The sequence below is a fragment of the Budorcas taxicolor genome, chromosome 15 (genome assembly GCF_023091745.1).
Source record: "Budorcas taxicolor isolate Tak-1 chromosome 15, Takin1.1, whole genome shotgun sequence".
Classification (NCBI taxonomy): Eukaryota; Metazoa; Chordata; class Mammalia; order Artiodactyla; family Bovidae; genus Budorcas; species Budorcas taxicolor.
In genome coordinates this window covers 80,659,573-80,686,257 of record NC_068924.1, presented here as the reverse complement: position 1 = coordinate 80,686,257, position 26,685 = coordinate 80,659,573, and the positions used below count along the sequence as shown (strand labels likewise).

Here is a 26,685-nt window from a genome sequence, read left to right as displayed (position 1 = left end):
CACCATGGGCCCTTATTTTTTCTTTAAATTTATTTTTAGTTAGAGGATAATTGCGTTACAGTAGTGTGTTCCTTTCTGCAGTCAGCCGTAGGCAGACATGCCCCTCCCTTGTGAACCTCCCTCACCCCCACCCCACCCACCCCTCCAGGTGTCACAGCACGGATTTGAGCTCCCTGCCTCTGCCGGCCAGTTCCCAGCGTCTCTCTGTTTCACATGTGATAATGTGTATTTTTCAGCGACACTCTTGGACTCGTCCGTCCCTCTCCTCCCCTGCCTGTTCCCTCTGTCTGCATCTCCACGGCTGCTCTGCAAAGAGCTTCTTCAGTACCATCTTTGTAGAGTCCACACACACGCCTTAACATACATTTGTTTTTTCTCTTCCTGACCTACTTCACTCTGTATAATAAGCGCCAGGCTCTTCCACTTTATTCCCTTTCTAGCTCATCCTGCCTTCCTGGTTCAGACCATGCTCCGTGAGCTGCAGGAGTTCCGATCTTCCCCACGCGTCTGGGGTCGGTGGCTCCCGGCTCTGCAGGTGGGTTTTGCGGGCAGGGGGCCGCCACCTGCGGGGTGGGGGGCTGCCCTTGGGGGTGGCCACAGCCTGCGCCCTCTTTCTGCCAAAGAGATCCTCAACTGCAGCTTGGTTTGATGACACAAGGACAGCTTTCGGTGATGGTGGCGGTGGCCGGGTGAAGTGGGGTGAGGGGTTAGAATTCCTTTCTGTTTTATGTCTGCACTAGGGTTACCAAATCAAATACAGGACGCCCAATTGAATCTAACTTTCAGAGAAACAAGGACTGTTTTTAGTATAAGCATGTCCCAAAGAATGCACAGGACATAATAACTGCATACTCGTTATTTTTCTGAAATTCACATTTAACTGTAATTTTATTTGCTAGTCGCAAACCACTGTTGTGCATCCCATACCCACACTGCTCTGCACTGGATGCGGCCTCCCACCCTCCCCCACCCCCACCCTGAACGCACCTCGGCAAAGACACTCAGAAACTCTCATCAGGAGGAACTGGGTTTCAGAAGAGACTGGTAGTTTCTTGTTCTTAACAACTGGCAGGTTTCAAAAGGCATCAGTTGATTTGTTCTGATCACCACCAGACAAGACCTCGGGTGGGGACCATCAGGGAACACCCTGGAATCAGCCATCTTACCTGGTTCCAGGTTTCCAGTGCTGCCCACGTTGGTCTGGGATGGCAGTGTCAAGAAAAGGGAGATTTGAAAGCTCTGGACTGAATCTTGAAAACAAACAGAAAACATCGAAAAATCTGTTGAGATAATGAGCCACTTCATTCAAGGCAGTGCAATGGCACACGCAATTAAAAGTGTTAGTCGCTCTAGTCGTGTGCGACTCTTTGCAGCCCTACGGACTGTAGCCCACCAGGCTCCTCTGTTCATGGGATTCTTCAGGCAAGAACACTGTGTTGCCATGCCGTCCTCCAGAGGATCTTCCTGACCCAGGTATCCATCAGGGGTCTCTTCCTTCTGCATTGGCGGAGGTTCTCTGCCACTAGGGCACCTGGGGAGCCCCATGGACCACCCACTCTCAGGCAAGGCTCCATTTTTTGCCAGCTCCCAGGCTGGGACACAGGGAGAGAGTCAGGAGGCCTACACCTCACATTCTAAAAACTCAAGATGTGATGAAAGTCAGCATGGAGGACCTGTGATTTGCTCTCCCCTTTCTGTTAACCTGTGCCAAGAAAGCTGCTGAGGAGGAGCTTCATCCCCTAAATCTTTCTGCTTTTGGGTGGAAGGATGCATTTTGATAAGGGACTCTGAAAAAGTCAATGATGATCAAAAGAAAGGAAAAAGAACAGTGGATTAATGTCAGACAGAACATGACTTATGTCAGCGTGTGTAATAGTGGATCTGATGTGTCACTATAGCTAGCTCTGGTACATAAATGCCGGGTAAGATGGTGCTGTGAAGGTATTCTTTAGATGTAATTAACATTTAAATCAGTAGACTCTGAATAAAGCAGTGGATTACCCTCCATAACGTGGGTGTGCCTCATCCAATTATTTGAAGGTTTAAGAACAAAGATTGGGGTTTCCTAATGGAGAAGGAACTCTCTTCAAGACTAACATTGAAAATCTGCCTGAGCCTATAAATGGCTGCCCTGCTGAAGTTGACCTAGACACTGCAAAATCAACTCTCACATGAATTCCCAGCTTGTTGTCCAGCCCAGTAGATTCTAAACTTGCCAGCCCCCACAATCCCGAGCCAATGAAATAATAGTCTCTCAGTCCTGTGTGACACATTGTGACCCTATGGACTGTAACCTGCCAGGCTCCTCTATCCATGGATTTTCCAAGCAAGAATACTGGAGTGGGTTGTCATTCCTTTCTCCAGGGGAAATTCTCAACCCTGGGATCGAATCTGGGTCTCCTGCATTGCAGGCAGATTCCTTCCTGTCTGAGCCACCAGGGAAGCCCCGATAATATAAGCCTCGATCTATCCACCAGGATGCCGCTGCTGCTAAGTCCGTTCAGTCGTGTCCGACTCTGTGCGACCCCATAGATGGCAGCCCACTAGGCGCCTCTGTCCCTGGGATTCTCCAGGCAAGAACACTGGAGTGGGTTGCCATTTCCTTCTCCAATGCATGAAAGGGAAAAGTGAAAGTGAAGTCGCTCAGTTGTGCGGACTCTCAGCAACCGCATGGACTGCAGCCTACCAAGCTCCTCTGTCTACGGGATTTTCCAGGCAAGAGTACTGGAGTGGGTTGCCATTGCCTTCTCCGGATCCACCGGGATGGCATGCTTTAAAGTGTTACACACAGGTAAGATGGAAGGATAAGATAGTTATTATTGCTCCTGAGGAAAAAGTGCTCTGAACAACGTCAACCACCTCGGGACCATGAGGGTGGGCAATATATTCATAGGAAATGTTGGGCCTTTGCCTTAAAAAGGCAAACTCTTCCCAGTTCCTAGCCTGAAGAATCTCTTCCAGAGGTATTTAGATAGAAACAAGAGGCCCGGGGAAGACAGGTGTTACTTGCCTGCATCAGCAAGCTTGAAAGGCTGGCACACTCCTACTCGCCTTTCATGGCACAGTTCTAATTCTCCCCGCACCCCTGCTGGCAGGTCCTTCTCTCCTTGTCTTCTATGCATTCTTCTGTGTTATCTGAGCAGTTCCAGATTCCTGTATTAAAGCATTAATTACACGGCCCCAAAGGTCCCTAGACAGCATATTAGAAAGCGGAGACATTACTTTGCCAACAAAGGTCCCTCCAATCAAAGCTATGGTTTTTCCAGTAGTCATGTATGGATGTGAGAGTTGGACTATAAGGAAAGCTGAGCACCGAAGAATTGATGCTTTTGAACTGTGGTGTTGGAGAAGACACTTGAGAGTCCCTTGGACTGCAAGGAGATCCAACCAGTCCATCCTAAAGGAAATCAGTCCTGGGTGTTCACTGGAAGGTCTGATGCTGAAGCTGAAACTCCAATACTTTGGCCACCTGATGGGAAGAGCTGACGCATTGGAAAAGACCCTGATGCTGGGAAAGAGTGAAGGCGGGAGGAGAAGGGGATGACAGATGATGAGATGGTTGGATGGCATCACCTACTCGATGGACATGAGTTTGGGTGGACTGCCGGAGTTGGTGATGGACAGGGAGGCCTGGTGTGCTGTAGTCCATGGGGTCAGAGAGTCGAACACGACTGAGCGACTGACCTGAACTGAATTGAAAGGTCTGCTTCCAGCTCTACAGCGGACCCACAGCGCAGGGGAGGGAGGCGGCGGGTGGGGGGTGGTCAACCAAGCGCCTCCCCAGGGCGCGGCGTGGCGAGGCGCACAGGATCGAAAGGGCCCCGAGGCCTCTGTGGCGCCGGAACGGGCCGTGTACGGAGGGACGCGGGGTCGCGCGGCTCCCGGAGCCCAGGGCGGGGGCGCTCCACGGCTTCGGGCCGGAGCCCAGAGCGTCGCCCTCAGCTAATCCGTCTCGTGGGCCCGGGACGGCGACAGGAGAGGGCCGCGTGGCGCTCCTCGGGCGAGGAAGCGGCCTCAACCCCGCTCGCGCGCTGAGCCGAGCCTTCGGCCCCGCGCGCTCCGGGGTGAGGGCGCCGCGCGGGGTGCGGGCCTGAGGGCTGGCCTCTCCCGCCTCAGGGTTGTGCAGGTCCCAGGAAGCACGTCTGCCAGGGCGTCTCGACGGCACGGCGCACCTCTTCTGTGTCACCGCAGAAACCTGCCTTCGGCGGCCAGAGAGCCACCTGGCCCCTCCCGTGCGTCCTCCCCACTCGGCCCGCGCCGCGCCGCGGGACCCGCCGACCGGAGCCGGGCCGCGCGCGGGAGGAAGCCGGAAACGCGCGGCGCGCCTGCCGCGCAGGCCTCGGCGCCAGCCTCGGAACGGCCTTCGCTGAGCGGAGGGCGCCCCCCGCCCGTGAGCCCGGGTAGCTCAGTCGGTAGAGCCTCAGACTTTTAATCTGAGGGTCCAGGGTTCAAGTCCCTGTTCGGGCGCGCTGCCGACTTTTTAAAACAGAAGCCCGGGAGTTTTGAAAGTGAGAACCGGGTTTAGGAGCTTCCGTTTGTGAGCCTCTTTCCTTTAGCAAAGGGAGTGGGATGTGGCGCGGGCACGCTGCCAACCAGGTCGCTTTCGGGGGCAGCAGCCCCGCGGAGCCCGCGCGCCCCGGCTGCACAGGCCCCGCGGAGCCCGCGCGCCCCGGCTGCACAGGCCCCGCGGAGCCCGCGCGCCCCGGCTGCACAGGCCCCGCGGAGCCCGCGCGCCCCGGCTGCACAGGCCCCGCGGAGCCCGCGCGCCCCGGCTGCACAGGCCCCGCGGAGCCCGCGCGCCCCGGCTGCACAGGCCCCGCAGCCGCCGGTTTCCGGGCAGCCGCCGGCGGGCGGCGCGTCGGGACGGCCGGGGCTCCCGCGCGGCCGCCGCCCTCCGGTCCCCCCCGGAGTTTGGAGCGGGGCGGCCCCGCTGCGCGGCGGATGCTTTGAGGGCAGGCTAGTGAGTCCGTTAAGCGATGCCGTGTTCTGCCCCCGCGGCGGCGGGGCCGGCGCCTGCAGGGACCCGCGCCGCTCGCGCGCTGGGCACCCGGCGGGCACCCGTGGGCGGGGGCTGGCCTCTCGCTGGCGTCGGGGGGCGAGAAAAGGCGGCGTGGACTCGGCGGGACGTGAACGTTCCTCAGGCGACAGCGAGGCGGTTTCTTCCTCACTGCTCTGGAAAGCTCCGAGCGGAAAGCGGAGCTTTGGAAGGTGAAGCTGGCAATTGAAAAAGCGGAGACGAGAGACGAGTCCTGTTAAATTTTTTCTTTAATATTTTCCTCAACAGGGTAGGAGACGCAGCCAGCGGCGCCGAAATAGCTCAGTTGGGAGAGCGTTAGACTGAAGATCTAAAGGTCCCTGGTTCGATCCCGGGTTTCGGCAGGACTTTTGCTGAGTGGATCTGGAGTTCTTTCCTTTCCTTCGTGTCTTCCCAAAGCAAGCCACCACACACGGTGAAGATGCCAAGAGCTCAAGCCTTTAAAGAAACCTGGACCCGGTCACACACTCACTCCACTTAAACACTGTTGGATGTTGGGTCGCAGCATGTGGCCTGACTTTCATTTATAATGCGGTCCGCTCAGGTCTACAGGTGGAAGGTCTTGGGTTTGATGCCAAATATAATCACGTTGGGCTTGCAAGTTTTTCTTATCGGAGACAGACGTGAAGACAGTGTTCAAAAACGTTGGTCTCTACAGCAGGACTGGCAAATCAGGGTCCCACCAGTGCGTTAGAAGAATGGTCCGGATGTTTCCTGGCTGGAGAGGTGATTTATAAGCACGACCTAAAATATTTCTTGCAGCCTCAGTTTTCTCACCTCTCTTCTCATAAACAGTGCGTGAACTGTTGTTGCTCAGAGCAAATGTTTGCAAATTTCCTGTCAGGAGCATTACCATCGTTACTCTAACGACAGGGATGCAAATGTCTTGGTTATGTGTTTCCTGATGTTTTGAATATAAACTAATGCTACATACTAGTTTTAAGGTAAAAATATCCAAAGACCAATATCTATCATACAAAGGCTGTAAAAGACTAAGGTTGGGAGAGAAAGTTACCGGGCACTTTCCTCCCCTTTCACTTTTTCTGCAAAACCCACACCAGTCTGGCCTGCCTGCTGGGTTGTAGACTCCGGACTGAATCAAGTGTGTTTTGCACAACGTCACCTCAGAGAGTGGTGTGGACACATTCCAATTTGTTTCAGGAGTTTAAAATAACCGCCGCCCAAACAGGGACTTGAACCCTGGACCCTCAGATTAAAAGTCTGATGCTCTACCGACTGAGCTATCCGGGCTCTCAAAGGTACCTCATCTCCTAGTCTATCCACAGAAAATAGACCGCGCTGCCGTTCCTATTGCAGTAAAATTCTGAGTCTTTTTGTTGATTTAGTGAGTGGTGAAACTGCAAAATCAGGTTGGAGCAGGCGCTTGGTGGAAGTCTTTTCTGATCCCATCACAGACAGACTATGAAGAAAACAGTAAGTGCCTGCCAACCCCTGCTCTGACCAAAGGAGGATGCTCTCACCCCTTGCATCCTCAAGGGAACATCTCAGGAGGAATTCTGATTTAGGACCCTGGGCGGGTCTCCTGGGGATCTGGGGATTTCTAAACCCAATCTTGATCTGTGAAGAGCCCCAGAGCATCTTGTGGGTGGAACTTTATGAATAATTGATTAGGTTTCCTGTCTTTATTCATCAGAACCTATCCAGGACCAAGACACGGTGGGCGTCCTCAGTGAGGCGGAAAGACACACGAAATAGATGTCAAGTGCTTGAGTGGTGGGAAGCCGGTCAACACCGGAAGTTAAGGGTCCTAACTAGTCTTCCAGCTGGTGATGATTCCCAGCTGAGCTGCCAGTGGTGACTGGGAGCCTGAAGGCTCAGGAGGAGAATTCTGAGCAGAGGGAAGGGCAGAAGGGAAAAGACCTCCGCTAGTGAATCTGAACATTTTCCTTGAAGCTCTCATTGAAGTTTCCATCAGGCCGAATTTTATATTTTTAAGAAGTCCTATTACCCTGGAGGCAACCCATGTTGCCTACCATTCTATCAAACACTGAATGTTGCAGCCATCAAGCCATCAGTCACTGCAGCTTCCCTGTTGGTGTACTCTAAGGGGAATTCAGAATGGATAAAAAACAGGATATTGGCCCTAGATAGTTAAGATGCATGTCAAAGGAATAATTTCAATGAGCTGCAATCCTTGCATCATCCCATACTTAGAAAAGCACTAAAATAATTAACGTGAGACGTATGTTTTTCTATGTTTAGCAGTAATCTTTTGATGTTCAATTACATTTTTTTTCCCCTCCAGAAGAAAGTTCCTATATATCTTGGGTCCTGCCTTACTTTCTTTAGAACAGTTCCTCAGAGCTACCTGAGAGTCTGCTTCACTGGCTAGTCTTCGGTAAGGCCCTTGAATAAAACGTAACACCTAAGTTGTAGGTTGTGTGTGTGTGTGTTTCAATTGTCAATAGTAGGCCCCCCCTTTTTTTTCTTACTTCTGCTCCTTCATTGCCATGTTATTCATCGAGGCGTTGGATAAGATCCCTTGAAAGAGAAAGGAAAGGAAGGGAATCCTATGGGAGTAGAGCCTCATAAGGGTTTTAGCTGTCCCTGGAATTCAGACACTTCCTCTGTTGGGCAAGAATAATTGTAGTTCTTTTATGGAGAAATGCATGGCGTAACTGAGCAGGATCCTAGGGGGCCTTCCTTGGACACACCCCGCCCTCCCTACTACAAGCTCTACCTGTCTCTTGTTTGTAGAAAAGGTTTCCTCTCCCAGGCCCTCAAAGGCTAGCTCTAGAGGTAAGGATTGGAAACATGCGAACATACAGCAACAAAAGCTAGCAGTCGGGCCAGGAGTTTTTATTCAGTCACTAAGTCGTGCCCAGCTCTTCGCGGCCCCATGGCCTGCAGCACGCCAGGCTTCCCTGTCCTTGACTGTCTTCCAGAGTCAGCTCAAATTCACGCCCACTGAGTGGTGGTGCTATATGACCATCTCACCCTCCGCCGGCCCCTTCCTGGCCCAGGAGAACTGGTAACAGTGGAAACAGAGCCGCCGCAGAAGGCACGGCGTCTTCAGTCCCTCCCTGAAGGACACAGATAAATCTGATGCACATGCCTGAGGTGGTCTGCAGGCGCTACAGCCACCACCAGAGGGAAAAAGCTAGCTGCGCAGTGAGCAGACTGTAGCCTTGACACAAATGACTCCATCTGGAGCAGTACCAAATCTGTGGCTTGCATACTTCCAGAAATTCGCCCCAAGAAAGTGGAACCAAACTGACCCTGGAGTTGAAGATTAACTGTGATTAAAACAAGACGAGTCCAGCCAGACCACAGCGTTACTCATTTCAAGATGACCGGCAGGGCTGGCTGTGCTGCTCTGCCCACAAGCCCCACCCCTTCACCCTGGACACTTCCTGATTTTTCCCTGTGAAATCTTTTTCTCTCCAGCTGAAAGCTTGGAGACGGTTTGGGGGTACACCTGCCTTCTATCTTCCTAGGTTGCTGGCCTCCTGAATAAAGCTTCTTTCTTTTCCCACCAGTTCTTGTGTCTCTTGAACATTGACTTTTGAGTGAGAGCAGCTGAACCTGAGTTCATTTCCAGCCCCTCTGGTAACCTCAGGAACTATGAACAAAGTTTAAAAAGTAATCCAGTATGGAAAGATATTCAAGTTATGTTGAACAAAAATGACAGAAGTTGCCAAACAATATGTATGACATAATATGTGTGGAAGAGTCAAAGGATGTGCACGGGAATATACATCCTTTCTGTATATATATGTATTAAACATATGTATACATGTATTAAATATACATATTTATATATTTGTTTTTTGCATATACATGAGATGTTTAAGGATGGAAAGCATTCTAATAAAAATGACCACCTTTAGAGGAATGGCTTTGAAGTGTGTGTTTCCTCTAAGTACATCTGTATTATTGGGTAAAAAAACCAAGCGCATATTGTTTTAAATAATAAATGAAGAAAAAAATGTATCAGATTATTCTATCCTTCAGAGATCACATAGGCAGTCCTTCAGATCAAAGCGTCCCTGATCCTGTGTTTTCTACAGAACCCAGCAGACAAAAGTGAAAAGCAAATTTCCCTCCCAGTAGAAGCTGGATCCAGAGAAGGCGATGGCACCCCACTCCAGTACTCCAGACACGACTGAGCGACTTCAATTTCCCTTTTCACTTTCATGCATTGGAGAAGGAAATGGCAACCCACTCCAGTGTTCTTGCCTGGAGAATCCCAGGGACAGAGGAGCCTAGTGGGCTGCCGTCTATGGGGTCGCACAGAGTCGGACACGACTGAAGCGACAGCAGCAGCAGCAGGCGCTGGGTCTCCCTCTGTGCCTCAGGGTTTTGGAGGGGAGTTACTGGTGTCCAGGAGGACTTTCCCCCTGTATCCTTCTTAGTTCTTCTGGATGGTCTAAGAATTAAATTGATGAGACATATTAACAGGAGAAAATCAAAGAAAAGCTGAATAACATGTATACATGGAAGGGACCCAGAAAAATCAGTAACTTGCCAAAATGTCTGAAACCCTCACCACAAACATCTTCAGCTAAAGCCAAAAGAGGATGCTAGGGGTAGTGATTTGGGACCTCAAAGGGGAAGAAGGCAACTGACATGGGGGTGGAAAAGCACGTGCTCGATAAACCGAGGTTTGCTGGGCCTGCAGAGGCTGCGGGCGGGACAGAGGGGACTTTAATGCAGAGCGTGTGCTAGGTTTTCCCCTGTCTGTACAGCTGTTAGGGCTCTAGCTGTCTAGGGTGATAGCTCCCTGCCCCAGACAGGTCCTCCATCGCCTTTCTTCAGGCAGTCAGGGAGAAGGTCAAAAGTCACCCTTTCTTCCCGAGTCTTTTAGACTTCGACTGTTTTCAGCTTTAGACAATCTGCGTGCCAAAGACACATTTTGAGGTGATGAATTTGCTCCCCTACACTGGTCGTGAAAAATCACCAGTGAAATTAGGAGCATCTTTCACAAATGAAGATGTGGATCCCTACGAATCATATGACATGGCTTTACTAAGAAAAATAAAAGCAGCTCCCCGCACCCCCGCCGCAGGAGTTCCCTGTCTGATGAAGTCAATCCTCTGAGGAGCTGGTGAGCTTTTGGCATAACCTCAGCTTCTACCACAGCTCTGGGTTCAAAGCTGAGTACGGCTTTGAATGCATGAAGATCTATTTGCTGTTCTCCAAAGGCAGACTAGATGGACAGGCACTGAACACGGAGAACCGAAGTCTCAGAGGGCGAAACAAGTGTTGATGGTGTGGAACTGGGTTGCTTCGCACAGAGCGAGTTAACCGAAGCTGTGTGCAATCTCATTTAACAAACTGTAGAGTTTTTTTTTTTCCTATGTACTATCCTTCCATCTCTTCGTCCTCCATCCTGAAATGCCACCGTCTTCCCACTTTTCAAGTTCTTTGGTTTGGGAAGTTCCCTCCAGTCCTTAAAGTCAGGGATCTTGCCTGTCTTTGCTACAGAGATCCCGGCTTGATCCCTTCCGGAGGGCGTCCGGTCATGAGGACTCTTAGACTGTCGGTGTTGCTGCGCCCACCACAGGCAGGCCCACCTTTGTCCTGAAAAAGTTCTGTGGCACTCTATCGCGCCAGCCCACTTAATCGTGCATAGCGCTTACCACCATCTGGAATTCTCCTATTTGCTGGTTTATAAACCATCTCTCCCCTCTCTTACTCTACTCTGTAAGCTTGCTGGTAAGGCCCTTGTATATTTGCTGCTGTTCATGTTATCTTCTGCGTATTTATTTGTTTAGTCTTCGCATTCCCACAACCTCGGCGTTTAGAACGGTCTTTGGCACGTAGCATCATCTTAAATAGTGACTTTAAAAAAGCGAACGTTTTTACTGCACATGGCGCCTCCTGCCGCCTTCTCTAAGTGGCATCGCTTCACGCGGACGTGTACTTTTCAATTCTGAAGTTATTGCTACACTTTCCAGGTCTGCTACAAACTTTCAGATTAAAACGTCATCGCGCCTCAGGCTGGAAAAGCAGGACCCGTTGTACCAGAAGTGGGGTTCGAACCCACGAGGATATAAATCCATTGGATCTTAAGTCCAACGCCTTAACCACTCGGCCATTCTGGTACCTGTCGAGGAGGCTTTATCTTTACGCAAATTGAGTCATATTAAGCTACTGCTAAGTTGTAAAACAATAAAAAACTTTATTCCTTTTAAATTTTTATTAAAAATTTTATTCCTGGTGTAAAAGAACAAGGGAGTGGGAGTGGGGAGGCGACGCTCAGCAGCTTTCACCGCGACCTGCTAATTTCCTCAGGTCGAGTTCGCAGAGACTCTGGAGCCACATCAAAGCGATGGGGAAGAGTGAAGAGGCAGGACTCCCAGTGGGCTCACGCCCGAGGCCATCTCAGCGAAGTGGGACGGGACCCTTCCCAACGTGGGCGAAGGTCGCTGGACTTGGTAGGGGATGTGTGTCTCCTTCCGAACTCTTTCCTCATTTATCAAAAGAAAAGCGACTCTGGTGGGACTCGAACCCACAACCTTTGAATGCCTCCGTCTGTCTAGAAGTCCAATGCGCTATCCATTGCGCCACAGAGCCCGGTGCTCGGGCCCCCTCCGCGCAGCTGACATCAAGGCAGAGCGGCGGCGTCTGGGGGCCGCCACGGGCACACCCAGACGGGCTCTCTGTCCCGGACCAGTGGCGGAGCGCGTGTCGCCGAGGGCAAGGGTGGACGGGACTTGCGCGCGGAGGTCTGAGGGCCATCTGGACGCTTCCCTCCGCGGCCGCCGCCGGCCTCCAGCCTCCGTCTCGCTGACCGTGCGGAGGAAAAAGCCTCTGCGTGAAGTTTCTGTACCCCATCCTGGCAGGAGCCCGCAGCGCGCGGTTCCATAGTGTAGCGGTTATCACGTCTGCTTTACACGCAGAAGGTCCTGGGTTCGAGCCCCAGTGGAACCACGAGGCGGGGGTCGCTCTCTTTTAGAGGCATTTTAAATTGAGATCCCTTGGGGCCAGCTCAGCTTGAGTTTTAACCCGGGAAGTGGCGACTGCGACTCCCAACGGGGCTTGGCCCCGAGCCCCAAGCGCAGACTCGCGCCGGGGTGCCCGCGCAGACCGGCCGCCGAGGCCTCCCCTTCGCGGCGTTTCCAGGAGCGTGCGGGCGGCGTCGCGCGCCATTGCGCCTGCGCGCTCGCGCCGGCCGGTGGGCCGGCCTCCGGGTCCCTGAGCGGACGGCCGGCGGCGCGCGTCGCTGCGCCTGCGCGCTCGCGCCCGCCAGGGGATATGCTTCCGGGTCGCCGAGGGGGTCCGCGGGCAGTTGAGGAGTGCGGGCCCCTGTCATCCGCCCTGCTCCGTCCCCACCTGCTTGGCCGCGAGGGGCATCCCTACGGTCCCCTCCCTTGTTTGTTCATTACTTCACGTCCGCTGACCTGTTGCTTCATTTATTTAAGTTTACAGTACTTTTTGAAACATTGTCTGCTGATGGTCGTGGACTTGGGCAAACCCTGAGAGACAGTGAGGGACAGGGAGGCCCGGCGTGCTGCCGCCCCTGGCGTCTCAAAGAGCCGGAGACGACTGAGCGCTGAGCAGTAACACGCTGGTGCTGGAGAATCCAAACCAGCCCCTCTGTTTTTACAGTGTTGTTTCCCCCGGCTAAGAATTTCTCTTTGACCAAATTGTTGCCGGCCCCTCTGAGCCCTTGTATCAAACAGCCGGCTTATAAGGCTTGAAGAGATTGCTTTCAGTGAACTGTGGTGTTGGAGAAGACTCTTGAGAGTCCCTTGGACAGCAAGGAGCTCCAACCAGTCCATCCTAAAGGAAATCAGTCCTGAATATTCATTGGAAGGACTGATGCTGAAGCTGAAACTCCAATACTTTGGCCACTTGATGTGAAGAGCTGACTCATTGGAAAAGATCCGGATGCTGGGAAAGATTGACGGTGGGAGGAGAAGGGGACGACAGAGGATGAAATGGTTGGATGGCATCACCGACGTGATGGACATGAGTTTGAGTAAACACTTCAGTCCATGGGGTCGCAAAGAGTCAGACACGACTGAACTGACTGAATTCAAGGCTGCATCCCCTAAAATGACCCGACTTTCAATTACAGAGTCTGCCTGAGAAAGCTGAATGCTGCCGCCCCATTCCGCCTTTACTGTTTGTTCCAGACAGGAGCTGAATTTGCCCTCATTGCCTGTGTCTGCTGCGTCAGGCGGGTTCTTTACCACCAGCACCACCTGGGAAGCCCCTCTTCATAAAAGACATGATGTCTTACTATTTCCTTCTTAAGCCTTCACTCATCCTTTCACTTCATGGTTTGGGTATAGCCCAATTCTTTAATCTGTGCCTTTTAATGAGCAATTACATTGTAGTCAGTCTTACAGACCATGCTCTAGTGGATTTCCTTATTTGTAGGTTTTGGAGTGGATCAGCCTGTAGAGTAATAATAGCAGAAATCTCGAATGGTCACTATTATCTAACCTATGTTACAAGTGAGGAAGAGAAAGAACAGAGAAGTTAAGTGATAGCCCGTCACATACTGCCCTAGACAGTCATGGTGCACATCAAAGCAGTGATTCTATTCAGCCCAACTCTTGTATCTTCCCATGCATAAAAAAGGTGCAAAATTAATTAACTTGAGATGTCTCTTTAGCAGTAATCTTTTGATATTTGACTTTTGTTTTTCTTTTCAAAAAACTCCTATACATCCTGGTCCTCTGCTCTTCAGAACAACCCCTCAGAGCTACCTGAGAGGCTGGACCCCAGGTTTAAGTCCTCAGTAAGTCCACCGAATAAAACATAATTCTTGATTCTTAGGTTGTGTTTCCCACCCCCCACCTCCCCCCCACCCCCCTTCAACATAGGTTTTCAGGCCTCATCTCTGGAAATAAAAATCTCAGTTAAACTCTTAAAGGTTTGCTAAAGGGAGGATTATGGAAAAGGAATGTCTCCCTCTAGTGGTGAGAAGACATTATGAAACATTTTGCTCTGTAGACTCTGCTCCTATTGAAGAGGTTCTTTAGAAACATAGCTCCCCACCCCTGCCCCCCACCCCCCCAGCTTCAAAAAAAGAGAAAGAAATACAGCTTTCCAGGGTGGGAGATGTTGAACAGTTTAGTCAAAATACAAATACCCTGTGTTAGAACTCATATGTTAAAAGATTGTTGTTAAGCAACATGTTCTTATCACACTGAAGGAGGAGAAGCACCTTTTCATGAAAAGTATTTTTGTTTTTTAAGCACAAATGTATTTACTTATTTAAAAGAACTTGGCTACACAGAAAGCTGGGGACCTTAGCTGCCCAGCCAGGAACCGAACCTGCACCCCTGACAGTGAAAACAGAATCTTAACCACTGAACTGCCAAGGAATTCCCTTGGGAAAATAGATTTTAATGTATACTATGTCTCCAAAGCACCATAGTCTTTTAGGAACCCAGTAATTGATTAATTGAGCTTCTCTATTGGCTCAGATGGTGAAGAATCTGCTTGCAATGCGGGAGACCTGGGCTCAGTCCCTGGGTAGGGAAGATCCCCGGGAGAAGGGAATGGCTATCCACCCCAGTGTTCTTGCCTGGAGAATTCCACGGACAGGAACCTGGCGGGCTACAGCCCATGGGATCGCAAAGAGTTGGAAACGACTGTGAGGCTAATACTTTCACTTTCTTTAGAATCAGCTGTTTCTTAAAAGTAAAAAAGTGTGGGTGTTTTTGTGTGTATGAATTTGTGTGTGTGTGTATTTGGAATCCTCAGTTCACTGTTTGCCTCTAGAAAGTAAAGATTAAATGCTGAGAAAAGGTATGAGGAAGGGATTTTTTTTTTTTTGTATAAAAATTGATTTACAAGTAACCAAATAGCTATTGGCTATAAAGGAACATACTGATTATGGAAGACCATGATTCTGTATTCTTTGGTTCGAGAGGAAGTTTGAATTGTTCTTGACTTTCTGTTATTGTTCTTGATGTTTTTTCACGTGAGTAGCTAGGTACAAAATTCAAAACTCTAGTCAGAAATCTGGTGAATGATTTTAATTATAGTCAGGAAGTAACAGTCACCCCAAAGAAGCAAATGTGGATTTTCCTTTAATGCAGAGCTTTAGAAGTCCAGGATCAGACGTGCGTGTATGTGCATTTTGTCAACAGCTTCCGCCTTGCGCTGCCCCAGCACCTGGCTGAAGTATCTCACCCGTCTGCATCTGGGTCTCTCAGGTTGCCTCTGACACCTGGGCTTGGGCTCATCTCCCTCATGTGCAACGACTGCACTTGTCCTGCCCTGTCCTGTCTCTCTTCCACTGCGAGATGACACCTGGGGCCATTGATTGGGCTGGCAGACCACCTGAAATTCATCACTAGTGAGATGCTACTGAGAATGGGCTTGCAGATGCCCTTTCTGCACCGTAACCAGCAGAAGATGGCCGCGGCCTGCCAGGAATGTAGCTAGCTTTTGTGGTGACGGTGAAACAGGAGGGAACTGGTTCCAAATCGGGAAAGGAGTACGTCAAGGCTGTATACTGTCACCCTGCTTATTTAACTTGTATGCAGACTACATCATGCGAAATGCTGGGCTAGATGAAGCACAAGCTGGAATCAAGATGGCCAGGAGAAACAGCAATAACCTCAGATACGCAGATGACACCACCCTTATGGCAGAAAGCGAACAGGAACTAAAGGGCCTCTTGATGAAAGTAAAAGAGGAGAGTGAAGAAGTTGGCTTAACACTCAACATTCAGAAAACTAGATCATGGCATCAGGTCCCATCACTTCATGGCAAATAGATGGGGAAACAGTGGAAACAGTGGCTGACTTTATTTTTTGGGGCTCCAAAATCATTGGAGATTGTGACTGCAGCCATGAAATTAAAAGACACTTGCTCCTTGGCTGAAAAACTATGACCAACCTAGACAGCATATTAAAAAGTATAGACATTACTTTGTGGACAAAGGTCCATCTAGTCAATGCATGCATGCTAAGTCGCTTCAGTTGTGTCCAACTCTGTGACCCCATAGACAGCAGCCCACCAGCCTCCTCTGTCCCTGGGATTCTCCAGGCAAGAATACTGGAGTGGGTTGCCATTTCCTCCTCCACCATCTAGTCAAAGCTATGGTTTTTCCTGTAGTCATGTGTGGACTGTAATACACTAGCATCTAAATGACATACCCACAGGCACCATGACAGTTCTCCTAGAGGAGGAAATGGCAACCCACTCCAGTATTCTTGCCAGGATAATCCCAAGGACAGGGGAGCCTGGTGGGCTACAGTCTGACTGGTTGCAAACAGTCAGGCACAACTGAGCTCCATGTATCAGCATCATTGGTCTTTGATGGTTGGCCTCAGAATTGTCATGATGACAGTGGGTATGTCATTTAGATGCTAGATATTACAATGAGTGTATAATGAGGATCAAGGTCCACTGGAAGTCAAATCTTCTGCCATCTTCGACCTAGTTGGTTCTAGCCAGTTTGTCATATCCTCAAGGCCTTGTCATTCATTTAAAGGCTGTGGCTTGCCCGCTTCCCTCCTCCAGGGGATCTTCCTGACCCAGGGGTTAACCCTGCATCTCCTGCAGCTTCTGCCTTGGCAGGCGGATTCTTTACCATTGTGCCACCTGGGAAGCTCAATACTATGATAGAGGATAAATAGATGAGTTTGTTTCAGATGCCATCAAATCCTGCCTGAGGCAACAGGAGTAGTCAGACATGCATTTAGCTGAGGTCAGATATCTCAGATCTAGCCTTGTCTCAGCTATTTATCAGTGACAAAAACTTTGATAAAATGTGAACCATCTCAGCTTCTGTAAGGGAGACCCAGAGGTTTCCTTAGAAAAACAGAACTGATATCCTCAAAATGGGCAATGGAAATTTTCCACAAAGGGAGGAGTGGCTGGATTTTATAGGATAGACTCTGGTCCCTGAAGATCATTTTACTAATTGTTGCTTGGGCTGCAGAAGGTACAGCCACAACTCAAGAACCGAGAGGTAATTTTCTTTCAGATTTCATTTCCTCACCTGTAAAATGAGGTGTTTGAGTGATATAAACTTTGGAGTTCCTTTAAGATTACAGCTTCAAGTCTCATCGCTTCATGGCAAATAGAAGGGGAAAAAGTGGAAGTAGTGACAGATTTTATTTATTTGGGCTCCAAAATCACTGCAGACAGTGACTGCAGCCATGATATTAAAAAATGCTTGCTTCTTGGAAAGAAAGCTATGACAAACATAAACAGCGTATTAAAAAGCAGAGATATTGCTTTGCTGACAAAGGTCCATATGGTCAAAGCTATGGTTTTCCCAGTAGTCATGTAAGGATGTGAGAGTTGGACTATAATGAAGGCTGAGCACCAAAGAATTGATGCTTTTGAACTGTGGTGTTGGAGAAGAATCTTGAGAGTCCCTTGGACAGCAAGGAGATCCAACCAGTCAATCCTAAAGGAAATCAACCCTGAATATTCATTGGAAGGACTGATGCTGAAACCGAAGCTCCAATACTTTGGCCACCTGATGTGAAGAGCCAACTCATTGGAAAAGACCCTGATGCTGGGAAAAATTGAAGGCGGGAGAAGGGGGTGACAGAGGATGAGATTGTCTGATAACATCACTGACTCAATGGACATGAATTTGAGTAAACACTAGAAGATAGTGAAGCATAGGGGAGCCTGGTGTGCTGTAGTCCATGGGGTCACAAAGAGTTGGACACAACTCAGCAACTGAGCAACAACATCATCATGAGCTAATGGCTTTTGGATCTGAGACTTCAGTTGCAGACAATCTCACCATGAGAAATCCTTACTGAAACAATTATTTCAGACCATCTTCATTAGAAGATTCTGCCACAGAGTAAAGATGGCCTCATCTGGCCTCATGATGGTCTATTGATAAGGGTCTTCTACTGTGTGTGAGAAAATACTTTTCAGTTCTGAGTCTTCCATTCTAGACTGCATGGTATCTATTCCTTTTCAGAAGGTCCAAGTCTCCTCCTCAGCCTCCGCATGGCTGCCTTCATCTCCTGGTTCCTCAGGGTGTAGATCATGGGGTTCAGGACAGGAATGATGACAGTGAAGGTGATGGAGACAGCTCTGTCCATGGGGAGGGCGGAGAAGGGCCGGGCGTAGACGTAGATGCAGGGCACGAAGTGAAGGGTGACCACTGTGATGTGGGCGGTGCAGGTGGAGATGGCTTTCCTCCTGCCCTCCCCGGAGTGGGACCTCAGCATCGTCAGGATGACTGTGTAGGACACAAGCAGGAAGACGAACCACAGGGTAGAGATCAAGCCGTTGTTGGAAATCATCAGTAGCTCAAGGGCAAAGGTGTCCGTGCAGGCGAGTGTGAGCACCTGGGGGACGTCGCAGTAGAAACCGTCCAGGACGTTGGGTCCGCAGAAGGGGAGGGGGAGCAGCAGGGAGATCTGCACGATGGAGTGGACGAAGCCCCCCGCCCAGGAGGCCACGATGAGGGCAGTGCACCGCCCCCGACTCATGACGGTCACGTAGTGCAGGGGCCTTGAGATGGCCACGTAGCGGTCAAAGGCCATCACCGAGAGGGAGAAGATGTCTGCGCCTCCGAGGAGGTGGAAGAAGAAGATCTGTGCGAGGCAGCCACGGAAGGAGATGGCCTTTCTCTCCGAAAGGAGGTCCGCCAGGACCTTGGGGGCGGTGATGGAGGAGAAGCAGATGTCCAGGACGGAGAGGTTGCGGAGCAGGAAGTACATGGGGGTCTGGAGGCGAGACTCACAGCTCACAGTGACCATGATGAGGAGGTTGCCCAGCAGGGTGGCTGTGTACACCAATAACAGCAAAAGAAACAAGAGCAGACTCAGGTCTCGGGACTGGGTCAGTCCTTGAAAAATGAATTCTCTCACCCTGGTATGATTTCCCTGCTCCATTGGGTCATGTTTTTTCTTCTTTCTCAACTTCCTGAAGAGAAGACAGAAAATAGAATATAGAAAAGATATCATTAAAAACCAAAGGACTGTGAATTATATGACTGGACTGCCTTGGGTGTTATTTTTGCAGTTATTTTCCTTTTGGGGAAAGACGCCAACTCCTGTAGATGGTGTTTTTTGTTATCTCAGAGCAAAACAAAGAGGGGGTTTTCAAAGGAGTATTTAATTAAAATCTTTTCATACCATTCATGGGGTTCTTGAGGCAAAAATCCTGGAGTGGCTTGCCATTGCAGGGATCTTCCAGTCATGGCACATAGAAGGGGGAAAGCGGAAGCAGTGACAGGTTTTATTTTCTTGGCTCCAGAATCACTGCAGATAGGGACGGCAGCCATGAAATTAGAAGGCACCTGCTCCTTGGAAGGAGAGCTCTGACCAACCTAGACAGCTTATTAAAAAGCAGAGACATCATTTTGCCGGCAAAGGTCTGTGTAGTCAAAGCTATGGTTTTTCCAATAGTCATGTACAGATGTGAGAGCTGGACCATTAAGAAGGCTGAGCAAGAGGAACAGATGCTTTCACACTGTGGTGTTGGAGAGGACTCTTGAGAGTTGCTTGAACTGCAAGGCAATCAAACCAAAGGAAATCAACACTGAATAGTCATTGGAAGGACTGATGCTGAAGCTGAAGCTCCAATAGTTTGGCCACCTGATTCGAAGAGCCAACTCACTGGAAAAGACCCTGACGCTGGGAAAGATCGAAGGCGGGAGGAGAAGAGGGCATCAGAGGATAAAATAGTTTGTTAGCATCACTGACTCAATGGACATGAATCTGAGCAAACTCCAGGAGACAGTGAAGGACAGGGGAGCCTGGCGTGCTGCAGCCCATGGGGTTGTGAAGAGTAGGGCATGACTTAACGAGTGAACACTGACAAATTAATTAAAGCACCTTAATTAGTATGTTATTCTTATTAAAAATTTTAAGTCTCATCATTTTATTCTTGAAAAACCACTGAATGCTCTGAGAAGTGAAGAGACGAGCTTTGTTTTTGCTTTCAATGAACACTCATGCGTCCAATTGTTAGGAAGTGGGAAAGACATGCGGGGGAACAGTATTATACACAGTCTGTGACTCTAACAGAAGCTCGTAGCGTCTCCTTCATTTGCTTCCACTGGGGACAATTTACTTGGCATAGTCTTGCTGGATCTTCATGATACCAGTGACCAGCACTAAATTGAGGCCAGAAAGACAGTTTCCATTTTACTTTCTCCTTAGGACAAACAGCTTTGCAGCAGCTAAGTTTAACTGAGTGCGTCTCTCTTTCTTTTTTCCTTCTTTCCTTCCTTCCTTCTCCTCTTCCCTCTTCCTTTCCTGTTCAGTCTCCCTTCTCTTTGGTGTCTTGCTTCCCTCTGATTTCTGTGGCCCAAGATCAGGACTTGGCAACTACAGTCTCTGCTTTTCATAATGCTGTTGCCAAAGACTTCACCGTCCTGGCCACTGGACCAATGCTCTTCCTTCCTCAGTCCCCCTCCCTTTCGTCACCTACATTGGTGCGTCACTTCGGCATTTGTAGAGGCTTTAGTTTTTCACAAAGAGCAAAGATGTTAGTATCACACACTGCTGTATTTAAAATGGGTAACCAACAAGGTCCTCCTGCACAGCACAGGGAACTCTGCTCAATGTTCTGTGGCAGCCTAGATGGGAGGGGCTTCGGGGGAGAATGGATTTTGATACGTGTATATGCATGAGTCCCTTTGCTGTTCACCTGAAACTATCACAACATTTTTAATTAGCTATACCCCAATACAAAATAACAAGTTCAAAAGAAAAGAAAAGCTGTTAGTATCAGCAGCCCTGCGTGTGTGTGTGTGTGTGTGCAGATTTACTCTGTGGAAGCGCAGCTGGTCTACAGTGCACGTCCAGTCCTGCTGTGCAGCAAGGTGACTCAGCTACACACATGCTTAGTCATTTGCGTTATGGTGTATCACAGGCTACTGAATATAGTTCTGTGTGCTCTACAGTAGGACCTGGTTGCTTATCCATTCTGCATATAATAGGTTTGTATCCGCTAGTCCCAAACTCCTGATTCATCCCTCCCCAACCCTCATCCTTGGCAAGCACAAGTCTGTTCTCTATGCAGCAGACCTGAATTTGAATGTAGATGCTGCCACTTAATTGGCAGGTAACTCTGAGCCTCAGTTCATCATCGGTAACACTGAATATCATCGTGTTTGTTTTACAGGACCGTGGACCTTGAGGAGACTTGCTTAACACAGTCAACGTGAGGTGACACAGACCCCATTTCCCCCATGTATAGTACACTTAACATTTTGCAGGGTCAGTCTTTTACACATTTTTTTAAAAACGCTGACAAAAATGCACTTTTATACTTTTGTTATAAAATATGGTTCTTTGAAATAATTGCAACTATTATCTAATCTAGCATCTCAAAAGCAGATATGTTCTGTACAACGGATGAAACGTTGTTCATGGTACTAAATGAAAGAAGCCGATCTGAAAAGGTCTCTACTGTATGATCCCCCTATATGACAGTCTGGAAATGAGAGTGTAATAAATCATAATCGAAAGACTATAACAAACTTATGATAACATATTAATGGCTGCGGGGCACTGGGTGTGGAGGCTGGGAGGGATAAATAGGTGAGACACAGGGAATTTTGGGGGCACCCCTGGTGGCTCAGAGGGTAAAGAATCTGGCGGCCAATGAGGAGACCCGGGTCAGGAAGATCCGCTGAGGAGGGAATGCCAACCCACTCCAGTATTCTTGCCTGGAGAATTCCATGGTCAGAGGAGCCTGGCAGGGTACAGTTCATGGGGTCGCAAAGAGAGTTGGACATGACTGAGCGACTCACACACACACACATGGGGTTTTTTGGGCACTGAAGCTCTTCTGTATGCCACTCAGATTGTGGGTACGTGGCACCGTGGAAACCCACAGAATGTACAAGACCGAGTGGTGTTTAAGGTCAGGGTCTCAAGCTTTCAGCGGGCCCTGATCGGACCGTCCATGTGCATGGAACGCCTTCGTCTTGCACAAGCACACATGACATTCTTGCTTTCCAGTATGTGGGAGGATCTGGGTCACGTACCTGCATCAGTTACTGCCAGGGGAAACTCCACACTGAAGCCAGATTTGCAATCATGATTCAGGTTAGCTTAAAATATTATAAGTTGCTATTCTAAAGAGCTTTAAGAACACTCTAATTGTCGTGCTATCGTTGTTAGTGATACTTAAAAGAATTTTCAGCAAATGCTTAGAAATCCTTTAAATCATGCTTTTAGGAAGCACCGCAGTTCTTCAATACTAGGTCACTGAAGGGTAGATCTGCTTTTTAAAAAACATTACTAAAATCATGCACGTGCTATACTCATCTTATGACATACGTTTATTATTCTGTTATTATTGGCAGGAAAATTGAAATACTCGGCACTAAGTGAGTTAATGGATAAAAGTGAATATCCATTATCTTTTATGGATAAAAACCATAAACTATTTTTGTGATTAAGCTGTTAGCACTATTTGAACTATTGTTTTTTATCGGAAAGAATAAGAATGTGATAAGTGTCTGTTTTCCTCCCTTTTTGAAAGTAATGCTAAAGTATCAGTATTGTAAACACATCCAGAATATGGAAGACTGGGATTGCAACCAACTTTCTTTTCCTCATAGTAAATGATCAAGTATGGCGTGGAAGGGAAACTTAAAATTTCCTTTAGCTTTCTTAACAAAAAGAGTGAGCCCTCATGCAAATCATGGGCTTCAGCTGAGAATAATGTCTCCATCCTGGTCTGTCAGTTTTTACCCAATGGAGCCCACCGTGGACAGTGGGAGTAATGGGGCAACTGGGCTGGTAGTTGATGGGAGCTCTCTGTACGTTTTGTCCAATTTTTCTGTAAACTTAAAATTGCTCTAAGAAATAAAATCTATTCCCTGAACCTCCCCACCCCAACACATATGCCAAAGGATAAAACAATCTAGAACATCCCTACTTTGCAAAGGAGCACAGTTTTCAAAGCGCTTATCGCCGTGCTTTGTTTGCCGATCCTAGTTTGTTGCTGTTCTCTCCTATTTCCAACCCTGTTTTAAAGAGAGTATTTAGAATGAATTCTAGTTTGGGTGTTAACAGGCATCAGTCTCTTGTGATTTTACCAACAAAAAAACCTATCCTTTGCACCTTTTTTCTTTTTTAAAAATCAGCTTTGTTGAGGTGTAACTTACTTGCAATGAACTACACACACTTAAAGGTTCGGTTTGATGAGCTTTGACATATACATACACCCATGAAACCATCACCAAATTAGGATAAGGAACATCTCCCTCACCCCAAAGTTCACTCGTGCCCCTGAGAACCGCAGAATTTTGGCACCTAAGGACTCTGTCCAAACCTGCAAAAGAGATGACCAGACCACCACATGGCCTCTGGAGACACAAGGCAGTGTCCTTAGGATGACCCCAGGCCCTCATTTAAAGTGCCTGCCTGGGAAAGCACAAAGCTGCCAGGAGAATTTACTGTTTGTTCCAGCCAACATCAGAGGTGGCCCCTGATCTCCCTTGCTTAGAGCATTTCCGGACCAGTCCTGGCAACTCGGCTGTGTATCTCTTGCAACTTACAAGCGTCTCTTTCAAGGACCAAGAGCCATTTCTTTGAATGTGATCATCATGAAGGAAGGAACCTCTGTCTCCCAGCCTGTGTAGGGGGTGACTTACATAAATGCCAGCTGGCAGACAAGCGGCTCTGCAATCTTCTGCTTTTGTGACTCTGCCGAGCCCTAGCTTGTCCCCCTGCTTCGCGCGCCCTTTGATCACTCTGGGCAGAGTGAGCTCAGCCCTTCCCCTGCTGTTCTCACCAACGACAGGCTGTGCTCACCTCTGGCACTTCTTTTCGCTTCTTTCTGTGTCCTTCCCACTTTGAAGCCGTCCTTTTGTTCTGCTGCTGTTGTTCAGCCGCTCAGTCGTGTCTGACTCTTTGTGACCCCATGGGCCACAGCACGCCAGGCCTCCCTGTCCTCCACTATCTCCCAGAGTTTACTCAAACATGTCTATGGAGTCAGTGATGCCATCCAACCATCTCATCCTCTGTCGTCCCCTTCGCCTCCAGCCTTCAACCTTTCCCAGCATCAGGGGCTTTCCCAGTGAGTCGGCTCTTCACATCAGGTGGCCAAAGTATTGGAGCTTCAGCTTCAGTTAACGACTCAGATCTTTGGATCCCACTGTACTTTATGTCTCATTTTCGCATCAGAACAGAACTTCATGTTGCTAACTTTCCTCCTATTCTCTTTCCTTTGAAGGCCAAGCTGAACAAAGCTAATTTTCTTGGCTTACTCCCAGTGACCTATGAATCCATCAATAACTCCCCAAAGATTTCATCCCCTTCAAATGTTTTCTGTTTTTAAAAGGGCCAGTTATTTTTTTTCAGAGTAAATATTTTAAAAGGTTTTTGAAATAAGGTGATCAGAGCATATGCAGCTTTTTAGTTTTTTAGATAATGCACAGAGGACTTTTTTTTTTTTTAAATTTTAAACTACAGTGGGAAGTATTGTGGCTCAGAAAGAAGATACCAGCTTGGGAGATCTGAACTCTGAGGACTTCATGAAGCAACAGTGGAATTTTTAAAGGCATCTAAACTCCAGGATGTTTAGTCTTTTCATGAGTGAAATGGGAGCACACACTGCCTCAAGTCCTTTTGTAAGCAGGAAACGTCTGCCCGGTATTACACAATATTAAATGGATCCATCGATCCAGGTGATTTCCAGACCTTTGCAGCTTAAAAGAAAAAAAAAAAGAAATGTTTTTGACTGCACCGTGTGACACGTGGGAGCTCAGCTCCTTGCCGGGGATTGAGCCTGTGCCCCTTGCATGGAAGTGTAGTCTTAACCAGTGGACTTCCAGGTAAGTCCTCTGGAACTTTCTAAAAATAAATGTATATTCAATTATTTTTTGTTTAAATATAGTTGACTTGTGTTAGTTTCAAGTGTATAGCAAAGTGATTCGGTTTTATATATACGTATATGTAAATATCTATATTCTTTAAAAATATTTGTTTCCATTATAGCATTATAGTTTATTATAAGATATTGAATATAGTTTCCTGTGCTATATAGTAAGTTTATCTGTTTTAATATATGACAGTGTGCATTTGTTAATCCCAATTTATTCCCACCCCCTACCCCTGCTCTAGACCTTTGGAGCTTTAATTCTCAATTGTTTTAAATAGTGTTGCCCTCAATTATCTTGTGATGAGTCTAAGATTGTATTCTGTCTATTGCTCACCAGCATTTGAATCTCAGTTAACCTATAAATCTCAAGTGTGTCTTGAAAGTTAACAGATGGCTGATTGGTGGCAAGAAGTGCCAGGGGCAGTTTGTCCTAGTGGTGAGAAGAATGGGCTTTGAAACCCAAAGGCACGAGATTCTGTGCAGAAGGGAGTGGTAAAAGTGGTCACTGATCCAACAGAAAAATGCTGAAAATGCTGCTTCTCCCTCCACAGGATATTTGCACAGCTAAGAGAGTAAACACAGAAGAGGGGAAGGATAGATGAGAGTCTCTGTGTATGTGTGTCTGTTTGCAACAGGAGAGAAGAAAAGAAAGCAGAAAATTATTGTTTATGTTTGCTTTATTTTTTGCTTTTGGCAAGAACGCGTTCAAGACCCCAAGAATTTCTTTAGAAGTAGGTCCAGGGACCAGTCAAGACGGTAACATTGACATACCCGCCACTATGCTTAAAATAGACAGCTAGCAGGAGCTGCTGTGTGGCGCTAGGGCTCAGCTTGGCTCTGTGTGCTGACCTACAGCGTGGGCTGGGGAGGGGATGTGTGCATACACATGGCTGGTTCACTTTGCCCTACTGTGGAAACTAATGCAACATTGTAATTATATTTCAACTAAAAAAATAAATGTACTACTCACAAAAGAAACCCTCATAAAAGCAAAATGATAACTTCTAAAGGGAATATTTTAATCTAAATAATAAAGTTTAAAAAGAATAATAATAATAAAAAAGGGCCAGAGAAACCCATTCTGATAAAACAGGCTAGGGAATCCCCTGGCCATCCTGTGATTGGGACTCTGTGTTTCCACTGCTGGGGCCTGGGTCGGAACCCTGGTCAGGAACCTAAAGATCCTGCGAGCTGAATGGCTCAGCCGAAATGCAGAACAACAGTAGCAACCAAACAGCAACATCGCCCAACCAAAACAGGCTTAATGAACGTCATGGAGCCCCCAACTAGAGGAACTCCTCACCCCCTCAACTGTCCACCAAGCGTGTGCCCCCCGGGGGCCCTCTTGACAAGCTGACCTCTCTCTGCTCAAGGACCCTTCCAAATACTGAAGGGCTAATTGCGCTGCGTCTCTGAAGTTTTGAGCTTTAATGTCCAGCATCCTCTACCTTTCAGGAGCATTATTACCATTCAATGTATTTCTGAAATCCACAATAAGATTTTCCAAGCTGGTAGTGCATGGGCACACAGGCACAGACGTACAGTCAGACACACAGGCCCACACCCCAAAGCCCCAAAATAATGCCGCTGAGAGCTCCTGACCTCTAACTCCTACCTGAGAACTAGCGCTGGCCGTCCGGTGGCATACGCTGATCTTAGGAGTCATCGACGCTCATGAGCAGTCCCCTTTAAGGCGGCCGTGCTGCTGGGGGTTGGCCGCACAGTGTCTTCTCTCCTGCACAGGGCGGGCTCCAAGGATCACCTCCGCGTGGTCCTGCCACTCAGCCCCAGGTGCGGCTGCCCCGAGTGCCAGTCCCTCAGCTCCGGGCATGCTTCCAGATGTGACCGTTGAACTTGAGTGGCCAGACTTTCCTAATGGGATGCCGTTC

General features: G+C 48.5%; 1 protein-coding gene and 6 non-coding genes across 7 annotated transcripts; 3 read left to right on the top strand and 4 right to left on the bottom strand.

The window, feature by feature from the left end:
* Window positions 1–4,394: 4,394 nt before the first annotated feature.
* On the top strand, window positions 4,395–4,467 carry TRNAK-UUU (transfer RNA lysine (anticodon UUU)). Its single transcript has one exon. It is a non-coding gene; the product is annotated as a tRNA-Lys (tRNA).
* Window positions 4,468–5,306: 839 nt separating this feature from the next.
* TRNAF-GAA (transfer RNA phenylalanine (anticodon GAA)) lies at window positions 5,307–5,379 on the top strand. The gene has a single exon. It is a non-coding gene; the product is annotated as a tRNA-Phe (tRNA).
* An 834-nt stretch (window positions 5,380–6,213) lies between these two features.
* Window positions 6,214–6,286, bottom strand: TRNAK-UUU (transfer RNA lysine (anticodon UUU)). Its single transcript has one exon. It is a non-coding gene; the product is annotated as a tRNA-Lys (tRNA).
* Window positions 6,287–11,020: 4,734 nt separating this feature from the next.
* Window positions 11,021–11,103, bottom strand: TRNAL-UAA (transfer RNA leucine (anticodon UAA)). The gene has a single exon. It is a non-coding gene; the product is annotated as a tRNA-Leu (tRNA).
* Window positions 11,104–11,489: 386 nt separating this feature from the next.
* On the bottom strand, window positions 11,490–11,575 carry TRNAR-UCU (transfer RNA arginine (anticodon UCU)). Its single transcript is given in 2 exon segments — window positions 11,490–11,525; window positions 11,539–11,575. It is a non-coding gene; the product is annotated as a tRNA-Arg (tRNA).
* A 284-nt stretch (window positions 11,576–11,859) lies between these two features.
* TRNAV-UAC (transfer RNA valine (anticodon UAC)) lies at window positions 11,860–11,932 on the top strand. Its single transcript has one exon. It is a non-coding gene; the product is annotated as a tRNA-Val (tRNA).
* Window positions 11,933–17,907: 5,975 nt separating this feature from the next.
* LOC128060279 (olfactory receptor 4D11-like) lies at window positions 17,908–18,843 on the bottom strand. The gene has a single exon (XM_052652655.1). The coding sequence runs from the start codon at window positions 18,841–18,843 to the stop codon at window positions 17,908–17,910; it is 936 nt and encodes a 311-aa protein (XP_052508615.1).
* Window positions 18,844–26,685: the final 7,842 nt, after the last annotated feature.

Excerpts from the sequence above, each read along its gene's own strand:
- LOC128060279 (XM_052652655.1), bottom strand. The coding sequence starts at position 18,843 with ATGGAGCAGGGAAATCATACCAGGGTGAGAGAATTCATTTTTCAAGGA.